The sequence below is a fragment of the Protopterus annectens genome, chromosome 13.part0 (genome assembly GCF_019279795.1).
Source record: "Protopterus annectens isolate FY-2018-M chromosome 13.part0, PAN1.0, whole genome shotgun sequence".
Lineage (NCBI taxonomy): Eukaryota > Metazoa > Chordata > Ceratodontiformes > Protopteridae > Protopterus > Protopterus annectens.
In genome coordinates, this window is record NC_056747.1 from 913,762,740 (window position 1) to 913,777,933 (window position 15,194).

Genomic DNA, 15,194 nt, shown 5'->3' on the forward strand with positions numbered 1-15,194 from the left:
TGTAGGTCCCCAATATCTTTATTTATGAGGTCCATGATAATCCTTTCCATAGCTTTGCAGACCAAGCTAGTCAGGCTTATGGGGCAATAGTTTCCGGGATCCGTTGAGGCACCACCTTTATGGAGAGGGACCACTGTTGCTGTACGCCACTCTTTGAGCACATATCCTGTAGTAAGGCTGAGATTGAACAGTAGTTTTATGTTTGGGTTTAGCTCTTCTTGGAGTTCATGTAGGATGCAGCTCAGGACACCGTCTGGTCCCATTGATGCTGTGTTTTTTGCTTTGGAGAGGGTGGCTCTTACCTGAACATCTGAGATGTCAGGGGGGCAGCACTCTGCTGGGATAGATATTTGCCCCTTTGGTGGGGAGTGGGGGGAGAAGTTTGCGCTGAACCTGTCAGCTAGGATGTTGGCAATGTCTGTGGGTTCAGTGTATTTTTTGTCATTTTGGACTAATTCTGAGCATATCTGGGAATTCCCACCCAGGTTCCTAACATAACTAAAGAAAGCCTTGTGATTATCCTTAGTGTCCTGTGCAATTTTTCTCTCGAAGCTGGCCTTAGACGATTTTATGAGTGCCCGTAGTTCTTTGCTAATACTGATCAGTGATGCCTTCCCTTTTTGGGGTTTTGCTCTATCATTTAGTAGCTTCCTCCTTCTATTGTATAGTTTGTTTATGGCTGGGGTCCACCAAACAGGACGTCTGCCTTTGGAGGATTGGGTCTTGGTTTTATTTGGGATCACATGATCCATGCATTCCTGAAGGTGTTCATACAATATGTAATCTGGTCTTGGTCTGGGACCATGTGCCTTGGACCATCCTCCCAAATAGTGCACCCCACCCGAGCTGGGAGGCATCTGTGGTCACTGTGGCTTAGGCTGTGGGTGTTATGAAGGGATGACCTGCTAAGATTTCCGGAGATTGGAGCCACCAGAGAAGAGAAATCTTGCAGGCTCTGCTGATTTGTATTGGATAGTCCATGGGGAGGTACAACCAAGACCACTGAACTGCCACAGTCCACTGAAGCACCCGCATGTGAAAGCGCGTACATGGAAGGATTGAGATTGCTGCGGCCATGGAGCCTATGACTCAGAGAACATCGCTCGCCCTTGGCGTCCTGGGGCAGAGGATCACTGACACATGAGCCCGCAGGCTCTGGACCCTGTCCAGAGTGAGAAAAACTTGCAATAGTAGAGTGTCCAGCTGTGCCCCTATAAATTCCAAGGTCTGTGTCGGGTTCAAGCGGGACTTGGAGATGTTGATGGTAATCCCCAGGTTGACTGCAAGATGCAGGAAGGAGTCCCTGGCCATGCAAAGTAGACACTTGGTGGCAGCAGCGAGGAGCCAATCGTCTAGGTAAGGAAACACCCAAATTCCCTGAAGCCTCAGGTGAGCCGCTATGACTGCCATAACCTTGGTAAACACCCTGGGGGCTGTGGTGAGACCAAAGGGTAGGGCTCTGAGCTGGAAATGATTGGCTCCCAGTCGGAAGTGAAGGAATCTCCTGGAGCTTCTGCAAATTTTGATATGGTAGTAAGTGTCCTGGAGGTCTATCGAGCACATCCGGTCGCATTCTCGGAGGTAAGGTAGAATGGACTGCAAGATGATGACCATCCAGAATTTTTGCTTGGCTACAGTCAGGTTCAGGGTTGATAGGTCCAATTTGGGCCTGAGGTCCCCCATCTTTTTTTGGCACTAAAAAGAACCTGGAGTAAACGCCTAACCCAGACTGATCTGGGGGTACCAGTTCGATGGCCCAGTTGTGAAGCAGCTTTGAAATTTCTTGCACTGCCACCTCCCTTTGAGTGGGTGAAACATCCGGGAGGCGCTTTGGTTGGATGGGTGGGGCAACTAAAGGGATGGAGTAGACTCTGGATATTATTTGGAGCACCCAACGGTCCATCGTAATAGACTTCCAAGCCATTAGGTTCAATGACAATCTTCCCCCGACTGTCTCCAGAGTAGAACAGTCGGGCAATCCCTCAGGGTTGCTGCATGGGTCTATCCGAGAAGGTCTCCCTAGACTGAAAGTTCCTCGGGCCCCCTCTGCCTCTGGGCCGGCGTCTGTCTGGTCCCCCTCTGCCTCTAGGGGATGAGTTGTCTTGAGAGTCCCAGGAAAACTGAGATTTTTGGAACCACATCTTCTTTTGTCCTCTCTGATTCCTAGAAAAGGATCTTTGAGGATTAGAGAAGCGGACTCTGACAGCAGACAGAGTTTTCCCATCCTTCTCACTCTGGACCAGGGTGTCATGAACTGTATTCCCGAACAGGGAGGAACCATCAAAGGGAGCATTTGTGAATGACACCTTGAAGGAGTCCGCGAATTGACAAAGTCTGAGCCAAGCATGCCGCCTCACAGCTATGCCAGTCCCTGCTGCTCTAGCCGCTCCTTCTGTGGCATGGGAAAGAAGACACATGGACGTGTTTGAAACAGAGTTCAGAGTCTACATTTTCGCCAAGAACAGCTGCTTGTTCTCTGGCGACAAAGACTTTGGGGGTGACACAGCAGATTCTGTGACTAGGTCTCGCTGAAATCGAATGACGTGTGCCAGATAATTCAGCGCTCATATAGAAAATGTCGCTGAAAAAAAGACTCGCTTAAAACTGATCCACCGCCCTAGACACCTTGTCCGGAGTGTGGACCGAAGAACTTTCCTGTGCCAGTTCTCTCTTGGTGGTAGCTGCCACCATCATAGCATCCACCGGGGATCCCTTGTACTAGGCCTGTCTGTCTGTGGGAGGAGAAAGGATCCTCTCTGGGCACTTGGGTATTGGCTCTATGGTATCAGGCTCCTTCCATGCCCACGTGGTAATGAAATCCACTAAGGGATCTGCAGGAGGGGACACCCAGGATGTAGATGGGCCTGTGCCAAAGGCCTCCAGGAATACTGGTTCATCCGTAGAGGGTTTTGGGGATGACCAACCTCCCCTCTGGTGGAGGACTTCCATGATGTCTCCAAAGGAGAAACCCTTGGGAGGTGACCTGGAGGAACCCTCACCTTCATCCAAGTCGGTATCTTCTGTGAGGGACTTAGGGGAGTCCATGTGCCTCCACTTACACAAGTGCTTATGGGGAGCCTCCTCAGTGGGACTCTCTGAAGAGGGCTCGTAAGTCACGGGGGGTTCCATGACGGGATCCACCTGGGGGCTCTCTAGCATGGGCTGTCCCTGGGACAAGCTGGTGGGTGTCATGACCAAATCCACAGAAGCCTGGGCAGAGTCCAAGGCAATGGGCTGGGGTCTCAATCCTTGGGAGAGAACCCTCTCCACCACGTCAAAGGCCGAAGGAGAGCGCACCTCCTTAGCAACCAACAAGGAAGAAGCTCTCCTCGGCTCCATCGTGAGGATCGCGGTTGAGGCCAAGGTAGCCAGGGTTCTGAAGAAACGGCTCAGATCTGACAAATTCGGAGTAGAAGGCACCTCCGTTCCCTCTGATCCGACTCCCCGTTCTCGGCCCTGAGAGTTGCTCGGATCCAAACAAGTCTGATCCGAGGAACTCAAGGTAATCGCCGGTGTCGAGGTTGGAGGAACCGTCGGCACCGAACCACTCAGATCCATAAACCCCAAAACAGCAGGTCGGATCGGGGAAGAAGAGTCTGTATGGAAGAAGGACATAGAGGTCCCCTCTTTGGCCGGAGAGGGGCCTGGCAAGACTCCCATTTGGATTTGGGTCAGAATGAACCTCCGCATCATCCTGTCCATGTCAAGCTCCAACAGACTCCAAGTCGACCACCAGGAGGTGACTGACTCGGATCTGGCTGGTCTGTGAGATGACCTCGAAGAAAGCCTCTGGTCCGAGCGCTCAGTCGGCTCCGGGGAGAATCTTGGGGAGTGGAGCTGAGGAGAGGTGGTCCTGGCGACTTTACTAGGTGGGCTGGGAAATGGCTCCCGCTCTGGAGGCCGTTTGCGGTGCCTTTCCCCTCTTTTATCCTTGTCTCTCTTATCTTTGTCTTTTTCCTTTGATTTTTGTTCCTGTCTCAGAAGGCTTAGAGGTAGATTGAGTCCCAGCCTGGTGGGGGGGGGGGGGTTGGTTGGCTACTGGAGCTGATGTCGAGGTCGTCGAGTCCAATGCAGAAACTGGTAGCAGGCCCTTAGCTACCAGCTTTGCCTTCCTTTCTTTTAATGCCCTAGGGTTGAACCCTGCACACACACACACACACACACACACACACACACACACTACAAGGCAAAGATAGGTGGGGGACACCCAGGCAAATAACACACAAGTGTGGCCATTAGTCGGTGAAAGCTTGTGGTCACACTGTGCATTTTTTAAAAGTTGGTTTTGGCTGCTCAGCCATCACCACACACTACTAAGCCAAAACCACGATGCGTACGCATGAAGTGGCAAATGAGATCTGGGGAAGGTAGGAGATGTGAGGGATTATGGGTAAGGGGAGGAGCTTGAAGCAGATGCTTGAAAAATGTTGCCAGCTCGGATCCGATATGGATCTGAATGCCCACAGGCTGCAGATGGGTCTACTTTATTCCTGTGAACGCCAAATCAGTCGAATACAATTTGCACGACACATAACGAGCGAAACGAAAGTACGTCGAATGCACTAAACCGCGAAAGTGGAAATATCAAATTTGCATAGTTGGTCCGACTGCAGAATAGCTCCATAAGGTAAGTGTGTGATAGTTACGGACCTTAGGGTTAGGGTGCGGGTTAAGGTAATTGCATAGATAGATAATGTATGTAAGGTTTAGTGTAGGGTTTTGTTAACTGCATGTGTGTGGAATATTTAGTTTGTTTGGGTACAGTTCAGTAGGGTAAGTGTGTGGTAGTTACGGACCTTAGGGTTAGGGAGGGGGTTAAGGATACTGCATAGATAGTTGCGTATGTAGGGTTTAGTGTAGGGTTAGAAGTAGGGTTTTGGTTCTTTACTTTAGGGTTAAAAGTAGGGTTTTGGTTAGTGTGTGTATGTGTTGTTTTTTACTGTGTTTCGGTAGGTAGTATGTTGCGGGCGGTGGGGTTGGCCAACTATGAGAGATCGAGATTTCGAATTTCGTGGTTTAGTGCATTTGACATATTCACATTTTGTTCATTATGGTTTGCGCGAATTGTATTCAACCTATTCGTCTTTCGCGGGAATAAAGTAGACCCGTTGCAGATAAATGAAGTTAACTACTTCAGATCAACTGTTATAAGTTTGACTCAAACACTCTTCTGCCAGTCTACATTGAGTGTTCTTTGACTAAATAAGTCATCTTGAAGATGATAGATAAGGAGTCGTTGATAAGATGACAGATTTTCCTTAGCGCAAAACCTGTTATTTCTATGACAAATACATTAATAAGACTGATCCCACCAACAAACGTTGCAGTACTCTGCTCCTTACTATAGTCCTGAGCATTCCTTTCTAATGGCCAGATTATGTTCCTGACCATCCCTTTTAATGACCACATTATGCTTCTGTAGTTTCCAGTCAACCTCACTCTTTTGGCCCCCATCCCACATAGTTTAATTTTCCAACCAGCTCCTAAGTGATACAGTGAGAGAAGTCTTGGGTCGACCTCTAATAATATGGATGCTTTTCTAAGTGTCTAATTATTTTTTTGAAAATACATGTGAAACACATTCTGAAGTCTCTAACCTAGTACAACTGTTTTGTGAGCAGAAATACATGGAAATAAGGTCAGCAGAGAACACTATGTCATTGGCGATACCACCCTTGATGCGTGTACTTGTGCAACACAGCATGTCACACTCTGACCATGACCACCACCACCTCTCTCACACTATGTTTTTGTATTTTCAGTACTAATGCCCACAGAAGTTTCACATTTAATTTTAACTTTAGTTTTTCCAAACATGAGTTTAAAGCCAATTGCTCACACTTTGTCTATGAACTATCTACTTGTTCAGTTCCTCAGGCATATGGACAGTATGCAATATCTGCTATAATTTAGTGCCAGTGAAAAAGGGTCTACAACATTTAAATAACATAGCTTGTGTACCCCAGTTTAAAATGAACACTATTATGTCATAAATCAATGATGACAGCATCCACTTAAGAAGAGTTGCACTACATGAATTCTATACTACCCTCTACTGGATATAGACATTTTTGTGTTCTCTCACCTGCCCATCTTAATTGCCATACTGTAAGAAAGAAAAACACTAGAATAATTGTTCACTAATGACATATGCAGGAGGTAGATTAATTTACACTAATGTGATATCATTTCACTGTACTATATTAATCAGAAAAGGGTCAGTGTGACAGAAATATTTACATTTTGCATGAAACTGCTTAGTTCTTCTGGTTGGAGCAGCTACTTTTCAACCTGATAAAAATGCAGCATGAAGCAGCTTTAATGCAGAATTTAACATTTTCTAAATTAAATTTATTTCTATTTTAAGTACTGCTCAGCAACAGTAAATAACAAACTTCAAAAACAAATTGTTCTTTATGTTGAGTAAAACTGTTCATAAGGCACATGTGTTTCTGCTCTTCCAGTAACCCAGACATTAGAAAACATTGACAGTATCATCAAAACCATTATAGGTGAATGGAGGCAGATGTGGCACACATGAGGCAGTTTTTGAAAGGCAGGCAACTGGGTTGGTTTCACATGATGTTGGATCACTGCCTTTCTCAATGTAAACAGAATCTTCAGAGTTTATAGAGGGATCCTCATTGAAGAAATTAAAAGGTCTCAGGTAGAATCCAATTCCATTACCAACTGTCACTGTGTTTGGGATGTCCTCCGCATGTGGAATATGAAGAAGGCCTGCTGATATCCAGGCAACAAGATCCTACAGGAAAACAGAGTAAACACATGACCCAAATGCATTTTAAAGTTGCCAAGCCAATTAAAATAAATCTGTATTTCATAACATAACTTGAATTATTTAATTAACACAAAGCTATAAATGACAGAAAACAGATATCATCCTGATAGTCACTGCATCTCTTTAAAAGTGGTTCAAACTTCAAGGCATCAATTAGCCATGCACAGAATCTGTATAGAAGCTTGTGAAAAGGAAATGCTGTCAAGGCACAGTTCACATGACATGGCATACTGGTGCCCGTAAGGAATTTGCATATTTTATTTAGCAGACATTATTATTGCATTACTGAGTGTGTTACAAAGAACTAATTAAGCACTTACAGGATGTAAAGAACCCAAGACTGACACATACTTTCCAAGGGTCTAAAGACACCAGTACTTAGGTTTTCCCCAAATTACTTACTCTTCTTCTGGAAGAGCACTGACAACTTATTTTACACCTTTCAATGGCATTTTCCTTGCAAAAACTTCAATGTTCCTGTTTCTCGTTTGATATTAAAACCACACTGAAACTATTAGGAATGTCTTTATTACATACACTTTTTATGGTTTGGCAAGAACTCTACTAAATTTCTACTCCTAATTTTGTTTTGAATTGCTCCTTAAATTTGTCTATTCAGATGATATATACAGTGCATGGTTTATAGAATCATAGGAAGTTACTAGGCTAATGACCCTAGGGCCTTTACAAGCCCAGCCAAGTTCTACCCTTATTTCCACAACCAGCACCTATTGCCCCTGTCCAAGAGGGACACAGATGGAACCCCCTCTAGGTGAATTTACAATTACCCATCCAATCATCCAAACTGCATCTGAAGAGGGCCAATGAGGTGCTATGCTTGACATGAAACGGAAGTCTGTTTCAAAGGTGGGGTAACCTCTGGGAGACAAATCTGTCCTTCCAGCAGGTTCTATTAATGTCACATACCAGGTTAAGACCATTAGAGTGAATAACCCGTATGCCATTTGACTTTCAGATATGAAGCATTTCCAATAACACAGGGTCAGAGATTGCCTTATATGCAAGGCAGAAATACCTCTGAGTAGTCTGTATGAAACAGAATAAATTGACAGTGATTTCAGGCGATCCACATAGGACAGATGCTGAAGACCTTGAAATTTCTTTGTGAGGAACCTTTGTGGTCTCTCCAATTGCTGCAGGTGCTTGGAAAGGTATATACCAAAAGGGGCGTTGTATTCGATTACTGGCCTGATGAGAGAAGAGTACAGGGAGGTTATAACTTCTTTTTTTTTTTTTGAGGCAATACCATCGTGGAGACATGATGATCAAAGATAAGGTTGTTGTCAACCTGTGTGCCCAGGTCTCTCACCACTGAGTGCATATTTAGGGTGTTGTTGTTGATGTGGTAGTTATCTTGCTCTTACTGAAAGGGATGATAATACATTTTTTTATATTGAGTTTAAGGACATGACTCTGGCACCAATCATTTGTTTGTGTAAGGCCCTCTTGTAGGATGTTGACATCATTTGGAGATTCTATGACAGCTTTCAGTTTGCAGTCATCAGCAAACTTTGTCAGCCACAGACCTTTAGTTATACTTCGGAGAAATAGATTCCAAACAATAGAGGTCCCAGGATTGATCCCTGTGAAACACCACTGGTTACAGGTCTGCTGTTGGAGGTGGATTCCTCTATTTTGACTATATGTGTTCTATCAGTGAGCCAGTTAGTGACCCAGCTAACGATATAAGGGTTGATACCTAGCTGGGTGAGTTTGTCTATTATGTCTGAGTGGGTGATAGTGTCAAAAGACTTGGTTAAGTCTAAGTAGGCTGTATACACAGATTTCCCCTTGTCCAGGGCCTTGGTGGCTGTCTCAAAGAAGTCCACCAGGTTTAACAGGCATGATCTCCCTTTGACAAATCCAAACTGAGTAGAGTCAAGTGTTTGGAGATTACCTATATCTTTTTTGATAAGGTCCATGATGATTCGCTGCATGGACTTGCAGATAAGGCTAGTTAGGCTAATAAGTCTATAGTTCCCAGGGTCAGTGAAAGCACCACCTTTGTGCAAGGGAATAACGGTGGCCATTTTCCATTCAGCTGGGATGAAGCTGGTGCTTATACTATGATTTAAAAGAGTACCCAATGGTTTTCCTAATTCTTTTTGGAGACCATGTAGGATGTAGCCTGGGATGTTATCAGGTCCCATAGAGGCGGTGTTTTTGGCCTTAGAGAGAGTGTTTATGAGCTGCTGTTTAGAGATACAAGGTAGGGGACAGGTGGTAGGGATGTCATGAGGTACATGTGGTGGGGACAGGGAGTGAAATTTTCACCGAACCTGCCGGCCAACAGGTTAGCTACGTCCACAGGCTCAGTATATGTGGTATTAACTACCAGTTCAGCACAAATCTGAGCCTTTCCTTTAGGTTACAAATGTAACTAAAGAATGCCTTATGATTGTCGTTAGTTGAGGAAGCTAATTTGGCTTCATAGTTTGCTTTAGAGGACTTCACAAGAAGTTTTATTTGCTTGTTTAAGCTGAGGAGGGAATGTTTCCAGTTTAGGGCTCGGTCCCTCTTACTTTTAGACAGCAATTCCTTCCTCTTATTGTAGTCTGTTAATAGCAGTTGTCCACCTGGCAGATTTGCTCTTCCTTGAGGAGCTTGTTTTGGTCCTATCAGGTATGCCCGAGTCAATGCAGTTATACAGGTGTTTGTATAAAGTATTGGTGTAGAACTCAGCATAGTTCCCACTTTCATCTGAGGGGGAAGGTGCAGTGAAGTTATTTATATCATCCTGTAAGAGTTTATAATTTGTTTTGGAGAAGTTTTTTAGTTTAGTTGCTGCTGGGGAGGGGTCAGGTGCGATAGTTACTTCGAATGAGACTGATTTGTGGTCAGATCTCACCAGGGAAGACCTCACAGGTGGGGGTGCTACAACAGTCCCCCAAATTGGTAAGCACCAGATCCAGGATGTTGGCACCACTTATGGGGTTGTCAACCAGCTGGTCCATGGCACTGGAGTTATTGAAGTTGAGGAACCTTGGGCAAGTGAGTTTGAGCACGAGTAATTTAACCAGTCAATGGATGGGTAGTTAAGGTTGCCCAAAACCATGGCGTTCAGATGTACCTTGATAGACTCAAGTAGATCCAAATAGGCAGAATAGGTCTCCTGATCCATGGAGGGGATCCTGTAGCCGGCAATGACTTGAATCATACTGTTTAACCAATCTGGAGATGTATTTATCTTTAATGAATATTGATACACCAGCTCCTATAGTTTTCACTCCTTCAGCTTATGGTCTGAACATGTGGAAGGAGTTGTAACCTGGTATGGCTAGGGTGCTGTCTACAGCCTTGAACCAGGTCTCCATGAATGCACAAATGTCTCCGTCTTCCAAGATGAGGACTGCTTCCAGTGAGTGTAGTTTCAAGTTAAGACTCCTAGCGTTTAGCAGCATAACCTTGAGGTTGTTTTTAGATGCAGTTTTTAAGTCAGAAATGTCATCCTTGAGACACTGCCTAAAAAGGCACTATGAAGTCTGTCGATCATGTCGTTCTAGGCTGACAGATACTGGATCCCCTTAGAATGTCACCAGAAACTAAGTCAATTATTGAAGTCAATCACTTTCTGTTTGTATTGAGGCATCATCCTAGGTGAAGGTAAAATGCTGCTTAAGGCTAAGGACAAACCTGCCTGAGACACACAGTCCGAGAGGTCAGTCATGTCTCTCTTCATACAGTCCAGAGAGGAACATCTCAAATCATTCACACCAACATGGACTTTGACAGAGTCATAACAGTACCTGTTGTTGACAGACTTGAGTGCATGTGTGTGATATGGTGGCTCCTGGCACCTGACAGACAGCTGATCATGACCTTTTCCTTATCCAGCCTGGTGACAGGGACATCAGTGTGTGTCACGATGGAATCACCTCTGACTAATATGTTTGGTTTTGGGTTTTGCCTTAAGGGCTTGACAGGTGAGACACTGGTGTGGTATGTGTATTGTGTTCTGCAGAGGAAGTATTATGTGTAACGTGCTTGTATTTGGGAGGGCTCTAGTCTTTAAGTATGTCTCTGGTGAGAACCTCTGCATATGTAGGTATGTGTGATGAAAATCTGGGTAATGTAGGAGGTGAGGTGTGCATGCTAACAACCCACTCATTGTCACATGTACTAACTGGTGTGTGCGAGAGCATGGATTCAAGGTTCTTAGTATAGTTGGATATCTCACAAGTTGAGTTTGTGTGGACTAGGAGTAGAGGGTTGTCAGTGAACATAAGGCAGTTTCTACACTGCCTCAGGATGCCCATGTCAACCAGGAAAAGAGGTCACACTTAAGAATAGCTAGTGGGTGAGAGGTGTGTTGGTACTTCTGAGGCTAGGCTTAGTGTCCCACCTGACAGTAAAGCAGAGGCATGAAAAATCTCTGGAGGACCACAAGCAAAGAGCTAAGGAAAAATTTAACAAGCAAAATGTTTGCGTCTATAACCACCAATGGTAACCACCACTACATGGCAGTTCACGATGGTGCGCTACATGCAAACAAGGCAAACTCGGGGCTTAACTAAAACAAGAAATAACCCTTTTAACTCAAACTATCCAATAAGGATGCTGTCTCTGAGCTCTAGTCCAATCACCCTTGATTAGATGGGACCCAGACAGCACTCTTCTCCCACAAGGGTGCAGAACATCCTTCACCAACAAAGATGGCTTGAATTTGATGCTCATAAGTTACAAAACAGACCCCAAAACAGCAAACCTGGAACTGGGCTATGCTACAGCTGAACTAGTACAGTATACAGTAAAATGTGCAAAAAACAGTTCAAACAATTCAAACAGACAGTAGAATACAAATACAAATTAAAAGTTATTTTTCTGCATTACAGTAAGTTGCTACTACAAAGTCATGCATGAATTAAAACAAGGTAAATTATAAATTATAAATGTTTGTGTATTTTGAAGAGGTTAGCCTAGTAGCCAATTTATAGAGGGTATTCCTTTAATAACAGCTCTTCAGAAAACTAAAACTAATACCGAAAACTGCCCTGACATTTTAAGAATAAAGCTCAAGCTATGAATCAATTTGCTCTTCGTGTACTACCTTAACAGTTTTGGGGTGACTGATTGGCCTCATATGTATTTGTTGACCTCATCAAATCCAAATATAATGAAAGTTTTAAAACATGAGAAGTATAAGATGGCATCTTTGATGCCTACTTTAGAGGAAGCATTTCAGAATAAAGCAGGAATTGAAATCGGACCAGACATAGACAAAAATCAGACAGCAACTGAATGTGCCAAATAGCAAAAGAAAAAAATATAAGGAAAAGGATCAGATGAGAATGGAACATCCACAAATATAGTGGCAAGTACAGAGATTTACTGAAACAACCTCATGTCGACCATAGTATGAAATAGCAGTGGTTAAGGAAAGGTAAACCAAAACCAAAGGATGAAAGGCTAATTATGACAGCCCAGGATAGTGGACTACTTGCACGTTGGTCTACAAAGTCCATTAGATTAGATAGATAGATTAGGTTAGTACTAGGCTAGCTGCCCTTGTGAGCTATTTTAAACCTAGCCAATTACCCCATGTAAGAATCAAACCCTGCACCTTGTGTCTGTAAAGTAAACACCTTAACCATTATACCAACCTCCCACCCACTGAAAACTGAGAAACAGACAAATGCAGGTTCTGTAAAACGGTACTGGAAAGAGTTGCATATCTTGTTGCTGAGTGTGATATGAACATGACAGAGGTCCTGGATGCTGAAAAGCACAATAATGTGGTAAGCATATTGAAGGTCATGCTGCTTAACGCTAGAAGCCTCAACCTGGAAATGCACCCAATGGAGGCTCTCCTTGCACTGGAAGATGCCGATGTCTGTGCGGTCAAAGAAACTTGGTTCAGGGCTGCAGAGAGTACCCCTGCCTTACCACGTTATACCTCACTCCACACTTTCTGACCCAAAATAAGTTTGGAAAGACTAAGGGTGGTGGAGTCTCTATCTTCATTGAGGACAGATACACCTCCAGACTGGTTTGCCAGCATGACACACTATAATTACTCTAGGTGCAACTGAAAGTTGGTAAGACACCCATCCAAGTTATAGCCAGCTATAGACCCCCTCCATGACTCAGGACATCCACTCTTCCTTCCAGTACCTACTTGACTCCATCAAGGTACCCCCTAGCACTCTGATCCTTGGTGACTTCAACTACCCCCACCATAGACTGGGTGAATTATTCCTGCACTAATGCACTCACCCAATGATTCCCTGACTTCATCAGTTCTAATGCACTAGACCAACTCGTCTCATCTCCACAAGGGGGGATAACATTCTGGACTTGGTTCTCACCAACATGGGTGACCGCTGCACCACTCCCACAGTGGTAAGATCAGATCATCTGTCTGTCTCATTCAAAGTTTCTATCTCACCCCCCCCCCCCAGCTGTCGCCAGGCTAAATAATGTCTCAAAAGCTGACTACAACATTTTAAGGGAGGGTATCAATAGCTTGACACCACCGCCCCCTCAGAGAATGCAGACAACTATGCTAAACAGTACACTAATGCAGTATACAAGCACCTGTACAACTGCATGGACTCAACCATACCTAACAGAAGTAAAACCTGTTCCTCAAGGAAACACAAACCTGTCTGGTGGACATCCTCTATCAACAGGCTTTACAACAAAAGGAAGAAACTGTTGCCCATGGGTAAAAAGGAAAAACATTCAAACTGGAAAAACTCTCTCCTCAGCCTCAACAAGCAAATTAGATTACTAGTAAAAACCTCCAAAGCCAATTATGAATTGAAACTACCCCTCAGAAACAAAGGGAAACCAGAAAGCCTTCTTCAGTTATGTCAGGAACCTCCATGGCAAAGCCGAGGTTTGTTCTGAATTAGTAATTAACAGTACCACTTACACTGATCCTGTTGACTTAGCCAACCTGCTAGCAGATAGGTTCAGTGCAAACTCCACCCCCTATCCCCCCCAAAGGCCCATTCAACATCCCCAATACTTGTCCCGCACCTCACATCATTGTAGATCAAGTGTTAAAGGTCCTATCCAAGGCAAAGAAAGTACAGTTGTGTACACTTACCATAAATGTAGATGTTCGAGTATATTCACTGTTGCAGTCATCACACGTGGGGTTATCTGCCTGCAGGTAGCCCTCAGTCAGCCCAAATACCAGAGTCTTAGTATTTCTGCATCAGATGCTGTCGCTTCTTCCATGATATCAGGTCGCCAGGGGTATAAAACAGGCAGCCGACGCCATTACAACAGTTTTTCTTGCCCCAAATTTCAGGACCCCCCCAAATCGAGAGCTAGTATATGGTGGTGAACACCACCAGTAAAAAGTAAATACCAATGCCATTAGGAATGGTCATAGAGAGGACAGGTAGAAAGATAAAGAAAAACAGGGGGCTGGAGGGAGGGAAACCAGGACTGCAACAGTGAATACACTCAAACATCTACATTTATGGTAAGTGTACATGACTGTACTATGTTCTTCATGTTTCACTGTTGCAGTCATCACATTTGGGTTGATTCCCAAAGCTGAGGAAGGGTGAAGGCAGTCAAGAAAGGTTAGGGCTGGCTAGTAGGCCTTGCAAGACTGCTGTAGCAAATCCAGCTCTGGATTTAGAAAAGATAGGTAGGTGGTAATGCTTGGTGAAGGTGTGTACAGAACTCCAGGCTGCAGCTTCCAGAATGTCCCTGGTAGGGACTCCCCTGAGAAATGCTGTAGAGGTGTTAGTAGCCCTACTGGAATGTGGTCTGATCCCCTGTGGGGTAGGTTTTCCATGGTGCTTGTAGCAGAAATGGATGCAGTGTGCTATCCATTTGAAAATGGTTTGTTTTGAAATGGCCTTACCCTCAGCCCCTGTAGCAAAGCTGGCCAGCAGCTGGTCAGATTTTCTGAAAGGCTTAGTCCTGTCAACGTAGAATCTTAGCTGTCTGTGCATGTCCAAGGAGTGCAGGATCTTTTCTCCTTTATTCTGAGGGTTAGGGAAGAAGATTGGCAAATGGATGGATTGGTTTAAAGCCACACTGGACACCACCTTAGGCATAAAGGATGGGTTAGTCCTGAGGGAAACCCTGTCAGCATGGAGAATAATGAAGGGTTCCACAGCCATTAGTGCCTGCAACTCAAGACACTCTTCTTGCTGAAGTTATGGCTAAAAGCAAGGCTGTCTTCCAAGAGATGAATTTTAACTCTGCTGAGGCAGTAGGTTCAAAAGGAGGAAGCATGAGCTTTTCCAGTACAAAGTTAAGGTCCCAAGCAGGGCTGGGTGCTCTCCTAGGGGGCCTTAAGTTGTTATCCCCTCTCAGGAACTGTTTGATGAGAGGGTGAGAAAACAGAAGTGGCTTAGTATTATAATGAGCTGAGATGGCAGAGGCATGAATCTTAATGGAGGACAAG

General features: G+C 44.6%; 1 protein-coding gene across 1 annotated transcript in view; it reads right to left on the bottom strand.

The window, feature by feature from the left end:
• Positions 1–5,562: 5,562 nt before the first annotated feature.
• Positions 5,563–15,194, bottom strand: part of LOC122787775 (membrane primary amine oxidase-like) — a 579,965-nt gene continuing 570,333 nt past the window's right edge. The window contains exon 4 of the mRNA XM_044054674.1: positions 5,563–6,763. Within this exon, the coding sequence (XP_043910609.1) occupies positions 6,476–6,763 (288 nt within the window). The 3' untranslated portion in view covers positions 5,563–6,475. The remainder of the gene's footprint in view (positions 6,764–15,194) is intronic.